This window comes from Rana temporaria, chromosome 4 (genome assembly GCF_905171775.1).
Source record: "Rana temporaria chromosome 4, aRanTem1.1, whole genome shotgun sequence".
In the NCBI taxonomy this organism is placed as follows: Eukaryota; Metazoa; Chordata; class Amphibia; order Anura; family Ranidae; genus Rana; species Rana temporaria.
The window spans coordinates 341598286-341611296 of record NC_053492.1 but is presented as its reverse complement, the minus strand read 5'-3'; the positions used below and the strand labels follow the sequence as shown (position 1 = coordinate 341611296).

At 42.4% G+C, this 13011-nt stretch overlaps 1 protein-coding gene across 3 annotated transcripts in view; it reads left to right on the top strand.

The window, feature by feature from the left end:
• Positions 1-13011, top strand: part of LOC120937507 — a 142510-nt gene that overhangs the window by 87752 nt on the left and 41747 nt on the right. For all 3 annotated transcript variants that reach the window (XM_040350785.1, XM_040350783.1, XM_040350784.1), the window contains one exon: positions 10956-11007. In XM_040350785.1, coding sequence (XP_040206719.1) covers positions 10956-11007 — 52 coding nt within the window. The remainder of the gene's footprint in view (positions 1-10955; positions 11008-13011) is intronic.

The following is a 13011-nucleotide window of genomic DNA, read 5'->3' as shown; positions in this document are numbered from 1 at the left end:
AATGCACAGCATACAAACAGCATACAGTGGGGAGAACAGCTGACGCGTTTCGCATTAAGAACTAATGCTTAGTCATAGCTACCATAGCCATGACTAAGCATTCGTTCTTAATGCGAAACGCGTCAGTTGTTCTCCCCACTGTATGCTGTTTGTATGCTGTGCATTTTTCCTTTTAAATAAAGAGCACGTCTTCTTTTAAAGACCTACTTGGAGTGCGGCTGTCCATCTACTTCCTTATCTGCATAATATTATGCATTGCCAGCACCCGTGTGGTTCCTGAGTGGACATTGATCACCTGCTTGTGTTCATCTGGAGCGGCGGTCCTTCTACCTGTCCACTTTTAAAGGTAGGCTAACTTTTTATTTATACAGTAACATTTTGTTATATTATATTTTTCTATGCTTTCCTGATCTGAAATGATTTTTTAGCTGCTTGGAGTATCTTAGCACGTGGTAAAAGCGATGGGTGATAGTAGGGTTTGCTGAAGGTTGGGGATGCCAAATGTGGTTCTTGTATCTTATCTCAACCACAAAGTGCACATGTTTATGGCTAGGACAAAGGACCCTTGGGAAGATACTTTGACCAGTACAATCTCATGTATGCCTTTCCTCTCCTATAGCTTTTTATGCTTCTCCATTGGGTGGATATTGAGGGGATCCCAGTTATTCCCAAGGCTCCAGATTGATCTTGTCATTTTTAGTACATGAAAGTGGTTCCGGTCATGAACACTCCCTGGGTTCAGCCAAACCATTCTGCTTTAGTACTACTGCTGGCTTTAATGGCCTGGTTATTGAAAGATAGGTTTTGAAGCACAGAAAGTTGTCAAACTTTCTACAATGCTAAGGCATTAACATTTTCTTAGTGTTCAATTTCAGTATTGCAGATCTTGACCTTTCGACTTCAAAAGGGTGTGAATTATTGGCTAGCATTGCATGCTATCAAAGGTCAGGTGTCAGCATTGGTGGTCATTTTTTTAGCATCTACTGGCCTCCCATTTCTTACACTTTAATGTTATGCATGTCTTTCCTTCATTTAGACCTGCAATATCCCCCATGGGATTTGAACTTGCCTTTACAGTACAGGACACAGGATTTTTATTCTTTAATCATGGTTTATATGCAGTTACTTTCCAGTGATTGAACACTGAAAATAAATAAAAAGGGACCTCCCCCTATATAACCAACCTCTCTCGCCCCCATTTATATCCTCAAGTTTTTTGCCAGTGTCCTTATGTGATGGACCTCTTCTTTCTACTGAGTGAAGTTTACCTATTTTTATTTAATGTACCCCCTGCATCCATTTTTAAGAATAGGAAAAAAAGATCTATGGAGGTTTTTCTTTAAGATTATTCTCCTATCAAGATATTTGTGGCTGCACCATAGGCTCCTCCTGCAGCCCATGGATTGGTTGGTCTCTGGCTAATTCTTGGGGCACCTTTCCAGGGCCCTTCATAAATGAAGATGTAGGGCTGGCACTGAATTCTGCACAGGCACTTTGCATGGGAAAACAAAAATTGAAACAAAAAAAGGATACTCACAGATAGACCGTGTTAAAGCAGTTGTAAACTGCTGTTTTTTTTTTTTTTTTCTGTCAAACCTGCAAGGTAAGTGCATAATGTGCTAGTATGGCCATTCCTTCATATCGCATGCGCTGATGACGTCAACGGCTGCATACTGTATTTTCCGCTCCATAAGACGCACCTAGGTTTGAGGAGGTAAACAAGAAAAAAAAGTATTAAACCAATTGGTGTACTAAAATATTTACCAGTGCCCATGAAATGCAGCCTTGCCTGTGCCCATGAAATGCAGCCTGTCCTGTGCCTGGGGAGGAGGTTATCCCATCCGCCTGTCACTCAGAAGACAGAGCAGCCCAAGCGGCCACTGTGCCAATACCCCATTCAGCCGCTCGGGCTGCTCTTCTATCTGTTACAGGCTCAGCCGAGTAACAGGTCACAGGCTCAGACGGGAGATTGACCAGGGCTCATGGGAGATGGCTGGCCCAGTATTCAGTGGTTGAGATCAGATACCAGGTGAGGCCCTAGTGCATAAAATCAAAATCCACAAAACTTATTTTTCAAGAAGTCTATGATATAAGTCCCCACATCTAGGGGGTCTCAGAACATGTTCAAACCCGTAGAATGAGAAGGCCCTCATATTAGCATTTTTCCCTTGAAAATGTTTTGAAACGTTTGCGATATTCTTGGCATTCAATTTAAAAGCATCATTATAATGCTCCCCTAGTCTTGCTCTGAGGTGTCTAGTGGTACACCCCACATATTGTAGAGCACAAAGGCTATTTCACAACATAAACAACATTTGTAGAACCACAATCAATATATTTTTTAATAGGATATGCAGCATTTGTGACACAAGACCGAATGCTTCTACACTTGGTATGCTTATAACTATATCTACATGGGTTTAAACCACATCGATAAGAGCCAACAGTGGTAAGCCTAGTGTTCCTACTAGAAGTGGGTCTAAACGTCCTGTCCACTGGAAAAAAAACTGCATCCGTTTTTAAGAATTGGAAAAAAGATCTATATTTGAACATGAAACAAGTAAGCATTTCTTCCCAATATCAGTTACTTGGCGGTACTCCACAGAAAATGTAGTAACAAAGGTGACTTGATTCCCTTGCGCCCGAATGTCTCGAGAGGAAGATTTGATTTTTTTGCTTACAATGTCAGATTTATTTCTAGGAGACGCGGATCTATTTCTAGCCCCCTTTATTTGTAACTAAAATGTATATGTATCCCTGTGACGAGCTAGGAGTACAGAAATGCAGGCTGTGACCCTAAAATGGGAATCTAGGAATTACGAGAAGAAAGGGGTACATTAATTGTGAGTACTGCAATTTTTCCACATTCCACCTTGATTGATGACACAATTGAGTATCTGTGAGTAGTAGTTGTAGTAGTGCAAACCTGATCGGCCTAGTAGTTGGGGGCAAATTAGGGAAAGGAGTTGCCCTTCTGGCATTGGGAGATGACCCCCCTCACAGAACACATGCCAGATGACCCGTGCCCCAGGTGTTCGGCTGGACTTTTGGAGCCCTAATCTAGACCACAATAAAATGCAGAGCCCTGCATGAGGTTTGCTGTAGGCTTACAGAGCTTGTTGTCATGGACTTGGTTCAGGGGGAGAGAGCAAGAAGGGCTGTGGTTCCAGCTGCTGAAGCGCTTAGGCCTGTGCCGAGATGTGAGACCAGACCTATTTTTACCTTTTGTGGGAACTGTCCATCTCCCTCTGACAAGGTTACCCCCTGGGCACAGTGGCTATTTTGTAGGACCTTGCCTTTTTAACTGCTGCATTGGATGTAACAGCCGGACATCGAGGCAGAGAGAACACAGTTGCTGTACTTCCAGCAGATCCAGTCATGGAGCCAGGGTTCCCTGCTAGCCCTCTTGTGGACCTCTGGTCCTCATCTCTTTAGGAGGCTGGACTGTTTTACCCAAGTTGCTCAGGGTTCAGGATGGCCTTCCAGGGTGTAAAAGGCGCATGACAGTGACCTGCTTGCAGGTGAGAGTGAACTTGGGCAGGTACATTCTTTTTATTTTTTTCATCAAAAAAGTTTATTAACCACTTCCATACAGGGCACTTATACACCTTCCTGCCCAGACCAATTTTTAGATTTGAGCGCTGTTGCACTTTGAATGACAATTGCGCGGTCATGCTACACTGTACCCAAACTAAATTTTTATCATTCTGTACCCACTAATAGAGCTTTCTTTTGGTCTTTTGATCACCTCTGGGATTTTTATTTTCTGCAAAAAAAAATAAAAAAATGACCGAAAATGTAATCATTTTTTTTTGTTTCTGTTATAAAATATTGTAAATAAGTACGTTTTCTCCTTCACTGATGGTACTGCACTGATAAGGCGGCACTGATGGGCACCGATGAGGTGGCACTGATGTGGTGGCATTGATGGGCACTGATGATGGGCACTAATATGCAGCACGGATGGGCATGGATAGGCGGCATGGATGGGCATGGATAGGCGGCCACGGATGGGCGGCACAGATGGGCATGGATAGGCGGCACAGATGGGCACTGATAGGCGGCACGGATGGGCACTGATAGGCGACATGGATGGGCACTGATAGGTGGCACGGATGGGCATAGATGGGCACTGATAGGTGGCACTATCGTATGTGTTGTACTAATGGATGCCAATCAGTGCCAAACAATGCCTGTCAATCAGTGATGCCCATTGTGGGCACTGATTGACATCCATTATTTGTGTCATTGTCATCCCTGGTGGTCTAGGGTGGCATGCCTGTGTTTTTTGTTTTGCATCCCTGGTGGTCTAGTGGCATCCCTGGTGGTCCAGTAGGCATCCTCGGGGGGGGCTGTGCTGATAATCGATCAGCACAAACCCCCCTGTCAGAGGAGCAGCCGATCGGCTCTCCTCTACTCGCGTCTGACAGACGCAAGTGAGGAAAAGCCGATTACCGGCTTTTCCTGTTTACATCGTGATCAGCCGTGATTGGACAAGGCTAATCACGTGGTAAAGAGGCTCCGTGAGAGACCCTTTACCTAGATCGGTGTTGCGGGTGTCAGACTGACACCCTGCAACAACGATCGCTGCGATGCACACCCCCGGGGGCGCGCAGCGGCTCAATATACTGAGGACGTCCACTCAGGATATTGAAACCACTTTGCCGATGTCAATCTGTCATTGGCGGGCGGCAAGTGGTTAAACATATGTAAACAACTTCCCATGTACATACATTGAGCTTGCAAAAATCTACATTTACATATCAGATTTATCGTTGTGCCATCAAAATTATTATACATACGTCAAAACTTGTTCATGCATTTATTACAACCGTTACATAGTGTCAGAAACATCCTGTAGGGCATGGGCAGGTACATTCTTAAGATCATGTGATCTTACTGCAGCCTTCAGGATAGGATCTGAACATGTACACCCTAGACATAGGGTGGTCTCACCCTATTACAGGAAAGCTACTGGTCATGGCTGACCCACGGTATTATGTGTAATGTACCCATTATTGGTAAGTTAATTATTTTTCTTATTATCTTATTGTTGCCATGTTATGTAACAATATTGTGATACTGTTTTAATGTTTTTAAAGTCTCTTCTCCCTCCTAACACCTGTGCTGACTAATATCCAATACAAAACGGTGCATGTTGCTGTCATAAAGTACATATACAGTGCCTTACATAATTAATAAACCAATGATATGCATAATTAAGTGGATCAAAAATTACAAAATTAAAGTGACTATAAATCTACTGTCCCATAATTCTTAAAATAATGCAACAGTTCAAAAGAAAAAATCAGTCCCAATGAAGTAATAGGAAAAACGTGTAAGATTAACGTGCTCCACTTATGCGCCTCATAAAAATCCAGTGCTTCAGGTGATTTCCCAAATGTGATCCACCATAGAAATGGCATTGCCTCTTTCCAAATTTAGTGCCTTGAAAAAGAATTCATACCCCTTAAAATTTTCCACATTTTGTCATGTTCCAACCAAAAAAGTAAACGTATTTTATGTGATGGACCAATACAAAGTGGCACATAATTGTTAAGTGGACGAAAAATGATAAATGGTTTTCAATTTTTTTTTTTACAAATAAATGTGTGAAAAGTGTGGCGTGAATTTATATTCAGCCCCCATGTGTCAATAGTTTGTAGAACCACATTTCGCTGCAATTACAGCTGCAAGTCTTTTTGGGGATGTCTCTACCAGCTTTGCACATCTAGAGTAAGGTGACCAGACATCTCCGGTTTCCGGGGACAGTGCCCAGACTGAGAACACCAGACTGTCACCCCCCTGCTCTGCTGCTCCTCCTAGCTTAGGGGGGGCAGTGTATTTTTATCCGCTGTGCCCCTTTCTCATAATCATGTGCTGGTCATAGTGCGGAGGGACTATTTCTTTGGTTTCAGGCGCAAGCTCATTCCACTCCCACTCACACGTTCTGCCTTGGCTCAAGTCCCAGTCAGCTGCCTGCCTGCCTACCTCCTTGCATTCCCCAGTGGAGTGATCTTTCTCTGCTCAGCTCTGCTCCCCACCCAGTAGTAGCCAGGGGCGGAGAGAGACTTGAGAGGCTGTGAGGCATGCGGCGGTGGCGACAGGCAGCGAGAGACAGCTCAGCTAACAGTAACAGAGCTATGATGGAGTGCCTGCTGCCTGTGTGTTATAATACTGATTATCTTAACCAGATGCTGACCAACCTATAGCAGATTAACTGCTACAGGGCGGGCTCACCACGCAGGATCGTGTGTGTGTGTGTGTGTGTGTGTATGTATGATTGTATGTGTGTGTGTATATGTGTATATATACATATATGTGTGTGTGTGTGTGTGTGTGTGTGTATATATATATATATATATATATATATATATATATATATATATATATACATACACACACACACACACACACACACACACACACACACACACACACACGATCCTGCATTTCTGGGTATCCAAGCCGATCAGCGGGTCCGGCAGACTCTGTCAGCCAGTATCCGCCGATCGTTCTGTACACAGGCAGAACAGCGGTCTGCTGATGTAAACAAGTCAGATTCCCGTTCTTTCAGTATGGAAGACATTGATCCTGTGTTCTGTGTTCTCTGCCTTTCCTTAGTAAAAGCACCTCTCCCCACAGTGAGAAAACACTGGTTAGGCACACATTTAACCTTTTGATCGCCCCTGTTGTTAACCCCTTTCCAGCCAGTGTCATTAGTACAGTGAGCATATTTTTTATCACTGATCATTGTATTAGTTTCACTGGACCCCAAAAAGTGTCAAAAGTATCACTTATGCCGTGTACACACAATCATTTTTGAGCATGAAAAAAACAAAGTTTTTCCAACTTCATCATTAAAACGACGTTGCCCACACACCATTGTTTTAAAAAAATTATCTAGCAAAGCGTGGTTATGTACAACACGTACGACGGCACTATAAAGGGTAAGTTCCATTCGCCTTTGGGCTGCTTTAGCTGATTCCGAGTTAGTAAAAGACGATTCGCGCTTTTTTGTCTGTTACAGCGTGATGAATGTACTTACTCCATTATAAACGGTAGTTGTACCAGAACGAGCGCTCCCGTCTCATAACTTGCTTCTGAGCATGCGCGGGTTTTAAACATCGTTTTAGCCCCCACACGATCACATGATACAACCCGAAAAACTGCATCATTTAAAACTACGTTAAATGCAGCATGTTCGATTTTTTTTTTTTTTTTTTTTTTGTCGTTTTTCAGAACCTGAAAAATTATGTGAAGCCCACACACGATCATTTAAAATGCCGAAAAATAATCGTGTGTACGCGGCATCAGTGTCTGATTTTCCTGCCACAATATCCCAGTCACTGATTGCTGCCATTACTAGTAAAAAATAAAAAATAAATATGTCCCCGGATTTCATTTTTAGTCATTCTTCTTTGCAAAACAGCGTGAGCTCTGTCAGATTGGATGGGAAGCGTCTAAACAGCAATTTTCAAGTCTTGCCACAGATTCTCAATTGGATTTAGGTCTGGACTTTGACTGGGCCATTCTAACACATGAATATGCTTTTTATCTAAACCATTCCATTGTATCTCTGGCTGTATGTTTAGGGTTGTTGTAATGCTGGAAGGTGAACCTCTGCCCCAGTCCCAAGTCTTTTGCAGATGCTAACTGGTTTTCTTCTAAGATTGCATTGTATTTGGCTCCATTCATCTTCCCATCAACTCTGATCATCTTCCCTATCCCTGCTGAAGAAAAGTATTCTTACACCATGATTCTGCCACCACCATGTTTCACGGTTGGGATGGTGTGTTCAGGGTAATGTGCCGTGTTAGTTTTCCATCACACAACATTTTGCTTTTAGGCCAAAAAAGTTTATTCTGTCTGACCAGAGCACCTTTTTCCATATGTTGCTGTGTCCTCCACATGGCTTCTCGCAAACTGCAAACGGGACTTCTTATGACTTTCTTTCAATAATGGCTTTCTTCTTGACACTCTTCCATAAAGGCCAAATTTGTGGCGTGCATGACTAATAGTTGTCCTGTGGACAGATTCTCCCACCTGAGCTGTGGATCTCTGCAGCCCCTCCAGAGTTACCATGGGCCCCTTGGCTGATTCTCTCATTAATGCTCTCCTTGCCTGCCCTGTCAGTTTAGGTGGACGGCCATGTCTTGGGAGGTTTGCAGTTGTACTATACTCTTTCCATTTTCAGATGATGGATTGAACAGTGCTCTGTGAGATGTTCAAAGCTTGGGATTTTTTTTTTATAACCTAACCCTGCTTTAAATTTCTCCACAACTTTATCCCTGACCTGTCTGGTGGGTTCCTTTGGACTTCATGATGCGGTTTGTCCACTAAGGTTCTCTAACAAACCACGAGGGCTTCACAGAACAGCTGTATTTATACTGAGAGTAAATTACACACAGGTGGACTCTATTTATTTACTAATTAGGTGAATTCTGAAGGCATTTGGTTCCACTAGATTTTAGTTAGGGGTATCAGAGTAAAGGGGGCTGAATACAAATGCACACCACACTTTTCAGATATTTATATGTAAAAAAATATGAAAACCATTTATCATTTTCTGTCCACACAATTATGTTGTTGGTCTATCACATAAAATGCCAATAAAATACATTTGCGTTTTTGGTTGTAACATGACAAAATGTGGAAAATTTCAAGGGGTATGAATACTTTAACCACTTAAGGACCAACTCCTGCAGATATAAGTCGGCAGAATGGCACAGCTGGGCACAAGCACGTACCTGTATGTCCTCTTTAAGTGCCCAGCCGTGGGTCGCGGGCGCCCGCTACCCTGTCTGAAGCTCCGCGGGACCCGCAGACCCAATTGCCGCTGGAGTCCCGCGATCAGTCCCCAGAGCTGAAGAACGGGGAGAGCTGTGTGTAAACACAGCTTCCCCGTTCTTCGCAGTGGCAGCTTCATTGATCGTGTGTTCCCTAATATAGGGAAACACGATCAATGACGTCACACATCCAGCCCCGCCCCCCTACAGTTAGAAAAACATATGAGGTCACACATAACCCCTACAGCGCCCCCTAGTGGTTAACTCCCAAACTGCAATTGTCATTTTCACAGTAAACAATGCATTTTTAGAGCATTTTTTGCTGTGAAAATGACAATGGTCCCAAAAATGTGTCAACATTGTCCGATGTGTCCTCCATAATGTTGCAGTCACGAAAAAAATCGCTGATCTCTGCCATTAGTAGTAAAAAAAAAGAATTAATAAAAATGCAATAAAACTATCTCCTAGTTTGTAAACGCTATAAATTTTGCGCAAACCGATCGATAAACGCTTATTACCAAAAATAGGTAGAAGAATACGCATCGGCCTAAACGGAGGGAAAAAAAAACGTTTTTTTATATCTTTTTGGGGGATATTTATTATAGCAAAAAGTTAAAAATATTGCCTTTTCTTCAAAATTGTCGCTCTATTTTTGTTTACAGCGCAAAAAATAAAAACCGCAGAGGTGATCAAATACCACAAAAAGAAAGCTCTATTTGTTTGGGAGCCACATCGCACGACCGCGCAATTGTCAGTTAAAGCGACGCAGTGCCGAATCTCAAACTGGCCCGGTCCTTTACCTGCATAAAGGTCCGGGTCTTATGTGGTTAATAGACTAAACGGTCTGGCTGTGCTTTAGTGAAAAACCCTTGGATGGATGGACAGATATAATGCAGCTCCGCTCTGGCTGAGGTTCACTAAGCATACCTGGCGGCTGTACACAATCCCCTTGGTTGCTTCTGATTGCCATCAGACAACAAAAGCAGGGAAATACACTCACAGCCACGAGTGGGATCAAACAATCACATGCAGAGAGGAAGAGGAATGCTCATTGTGCAGTATCCAAAAACCATATTTTTTTATAAAGGTAATCTACTTACAGATAAAAGGAGTAAAACTAGCATCAAGTACCTAAAGCGTCCTGCGCCCAGTCGGCGAGATTACATTGCCACTGAAACTCTGTCCTACACATTTGGTTTTAACAGATATCGTCACTGGGGCAACAGAGGTAGCAGTGAACAACGGTAACTGAATTATATAGGCTTGTAGTAATCAAAAACTAGAAGGAACTGCCACCTCTCCGCTAACTTCCTTATTCAGTTAAGGACTGCCATGTTACTAGAGATGGAAGCTCTTACAAATGGTAATGTCAGCAACCCGGCACAATGGGAACAAATCTTGCAGATTGAGACAGTCCTGAAAAAAATTTAAGAAAATAGATGATCTATAACACTGTCATACCATATTTTCTTACTGAAAATTAATAATGGATAAGAATAAATATATATATATATGAGAAAAACATATAATGGAAGTAAAACATATAATGGAAGTAGCAGCGCTATCTAGAACAATATGAACAAATGTGAAAATTTTGTAATATTGACTCATTCTGTGTCCTGAGCTCAAACCCACAAATAACTGAATAAAAATGGTTAATGACTCTTACTCTGAGTGGTCTAAGATTTTCAGTGGTGTACCCCAAGGTTCGGTGCTGGGACCCTTATTTGGAAATTCGAAAATCTGAATTTTCAAGTTTTCGAATTCCGAATTTTGGAATTTCCGATTTTAGGAATTTCCAATTTTCCAAAATCGAAACAAATGGAATGAAACAAATTTAATAATAATAAAAAGTTTATATTATTATTAGATCGTTACGTTCCATTCGTTTAGATACGTCCCAAATTGTAGGAGAGCTACAAAGTTCAGGTCTGGACACTGACCTGCAATGCATTAGAATATGACTGTGCTGAGCACAGATATCTTCTGTTTACCGATAGGGGCCCAGCTGCAAAGTACAGCCACAGCTTTGGGGCTGCCTACACACATAAACAAGTGTTTTTTTTTTTTTTTTTGTTTTTAAACATAAAGAAAGCTACATTGTTCAGATATAGGTGCAAAATAGATAATTCAATTCTTGTATAAATAAATTTTCTTATATTTTAGAGCAACAAACAGTTAGAACAGCAGTTGACTGGTATATGTAAAAGAAGAATGGGTAAGTACTTACCATTGTATATCCTATAAATGTAATATGCTGAGTGTTTAAATGGCGCATATGTCAAAGAGGCTACATTCGGGCTCTGATGACCACAATCCATCAGCACTACTCCAAGTTCTTTTGTATTTTAATACAGTGGATTTCATACATTATACCAGTGTGCTCTTAGTTGGTCTGTTTTTTTATACTAAAAGTTTGTTGGCTAAAGTTATGAGAAATATCAGACTGGAGAACAAGGTACGTTACAGGTGGTATTACACACCGGATAGATTGGCTTGTTTCATTCCAGCCTACTCTCCTTTGTGTTTCCAAGGGTGCTCCCAGGAGGGCACCATGGCGCACATTTGGTAGACTTGTCCGAAGGTGTGCAGATTGTGGATCAGAGTCTACTCCCTCCTTTGAAATATACTCCATACTGACCTTAAAGACCCATAGGAGGCTCTTCTCTGTAACCCGATTGTAGAACTGCTTGGTCCGGAAAGCCAGCTGGCTATGCAGCTCTTTACTGCAACTAAGCTAACAATAGCAAGGACATGGAAGACACCGGTACTAAGTTTTGAGGCAGTTAAAAATCGCACGGATGACATTCTGGTTAATGAAATACTGACGGCTATCCTCTCAGACACCCATGATAAGTTCCTTAGTGTCTGGTAGCCCTGGGCTGATTATACTAAACCTTTGAGATTTGACACCACCCTTCTACAGATATGATGTGCTCTTGCCCCCCACCGCGAGGACACCCTTGCCCCCCCCCCATAACCCTTCCCATTTCTGCTGATCCTAGACCCTGTTTCTTTCTTATTCCCCCTTTCTTATTCTCACCTTAAAATCCATCAAGACACTGGGCATAGGCCTAGACGAGTTGGTTACATGGATAGATGCCTAGGATTGTTCACGGTCAGGCCCTTGTTCAGATAGACTTTTTAAACATCTGTTAATTCTTGGACGTTGCCCTACTGGCATTCCTGGGACCTGAACATATCTATTTACCTTTATGTAGCCAACTTTCATTTGCTTTTTACCTAGCATTTTTATCTCCTGCATAATATGCTATCCTTCTGTTATGTTTATTCATAATGTATCCTTTACACTAAGCTTCGTAGTTACTATGGATATTATTAAAACTCTTTGTAAAATAAATATCAGACCGGTAATCTGCAGAAGTAAAGCACAGCGATTTGGAATACCAAGGGCACTTGGTGTCTAAGTGGATGGAAGGTTTGTAAGACTTGGAGTTCTTGGCCGTTAGTCTTAAACTCTAATGCCGCGTACACATGATCGGAAAATCCGACAAGAAATACGTGGATTTTTTTTTTTTCGACGGAATACTTGTGTTGCATACACACAGTCACACCAAATTCCGCCCATCAAGAACGCGGTGATGTACAACACATACGACGGCACTATAAAATGGAATTCCATTCAGAGTCCAGCACCCTTTGGGCTCCTTCTGCTAATCTCGTGTTAGTTGAAGTTTGGTGAGAGACGATTCGCGCTTTTCAGTCCGTTACTGCTGTTCGGTTTGTGCTTGTGGGCTCGTATCTGTTTTTCAGTGCGTGTAGTCAGTTCGTATCTGGTTTTCAGTGCGTTCTTGTCCGCTCGTTTCTGATTTTCAGCTTGTTCTTCACAGGCCTTTCTGTTCTTCAGTGCGTTCTGTTAGTTCGTTCTGATCAGCCGACTGTTTTCTAGTCATGTTGCGGCTACGTACTCGTCGTAGAGTTCGTGCTCTTTGGGGGCTTAGTGTTCGGGTTCTTGCTTTGACCCAAACCCAGTCCATGAACAGGGTGGCAGCGATGGAGAAACTGATGGAATTTGTGAAGCCGCATGTCCCCAAGGCAGACATCTTTTTGAATGCCAAAATTGGTAGCTTGAGAAGTGCATATAAGAAGGAGCATAATAAGGTCTTGGCATCCCAAAAATCAGGAGCAGCAGCAGAAGACGTGTATGTACCCAGTCTGTGGTACTAAAACAGAATGCGTTTTCTGGAAGACCAGACTAAAG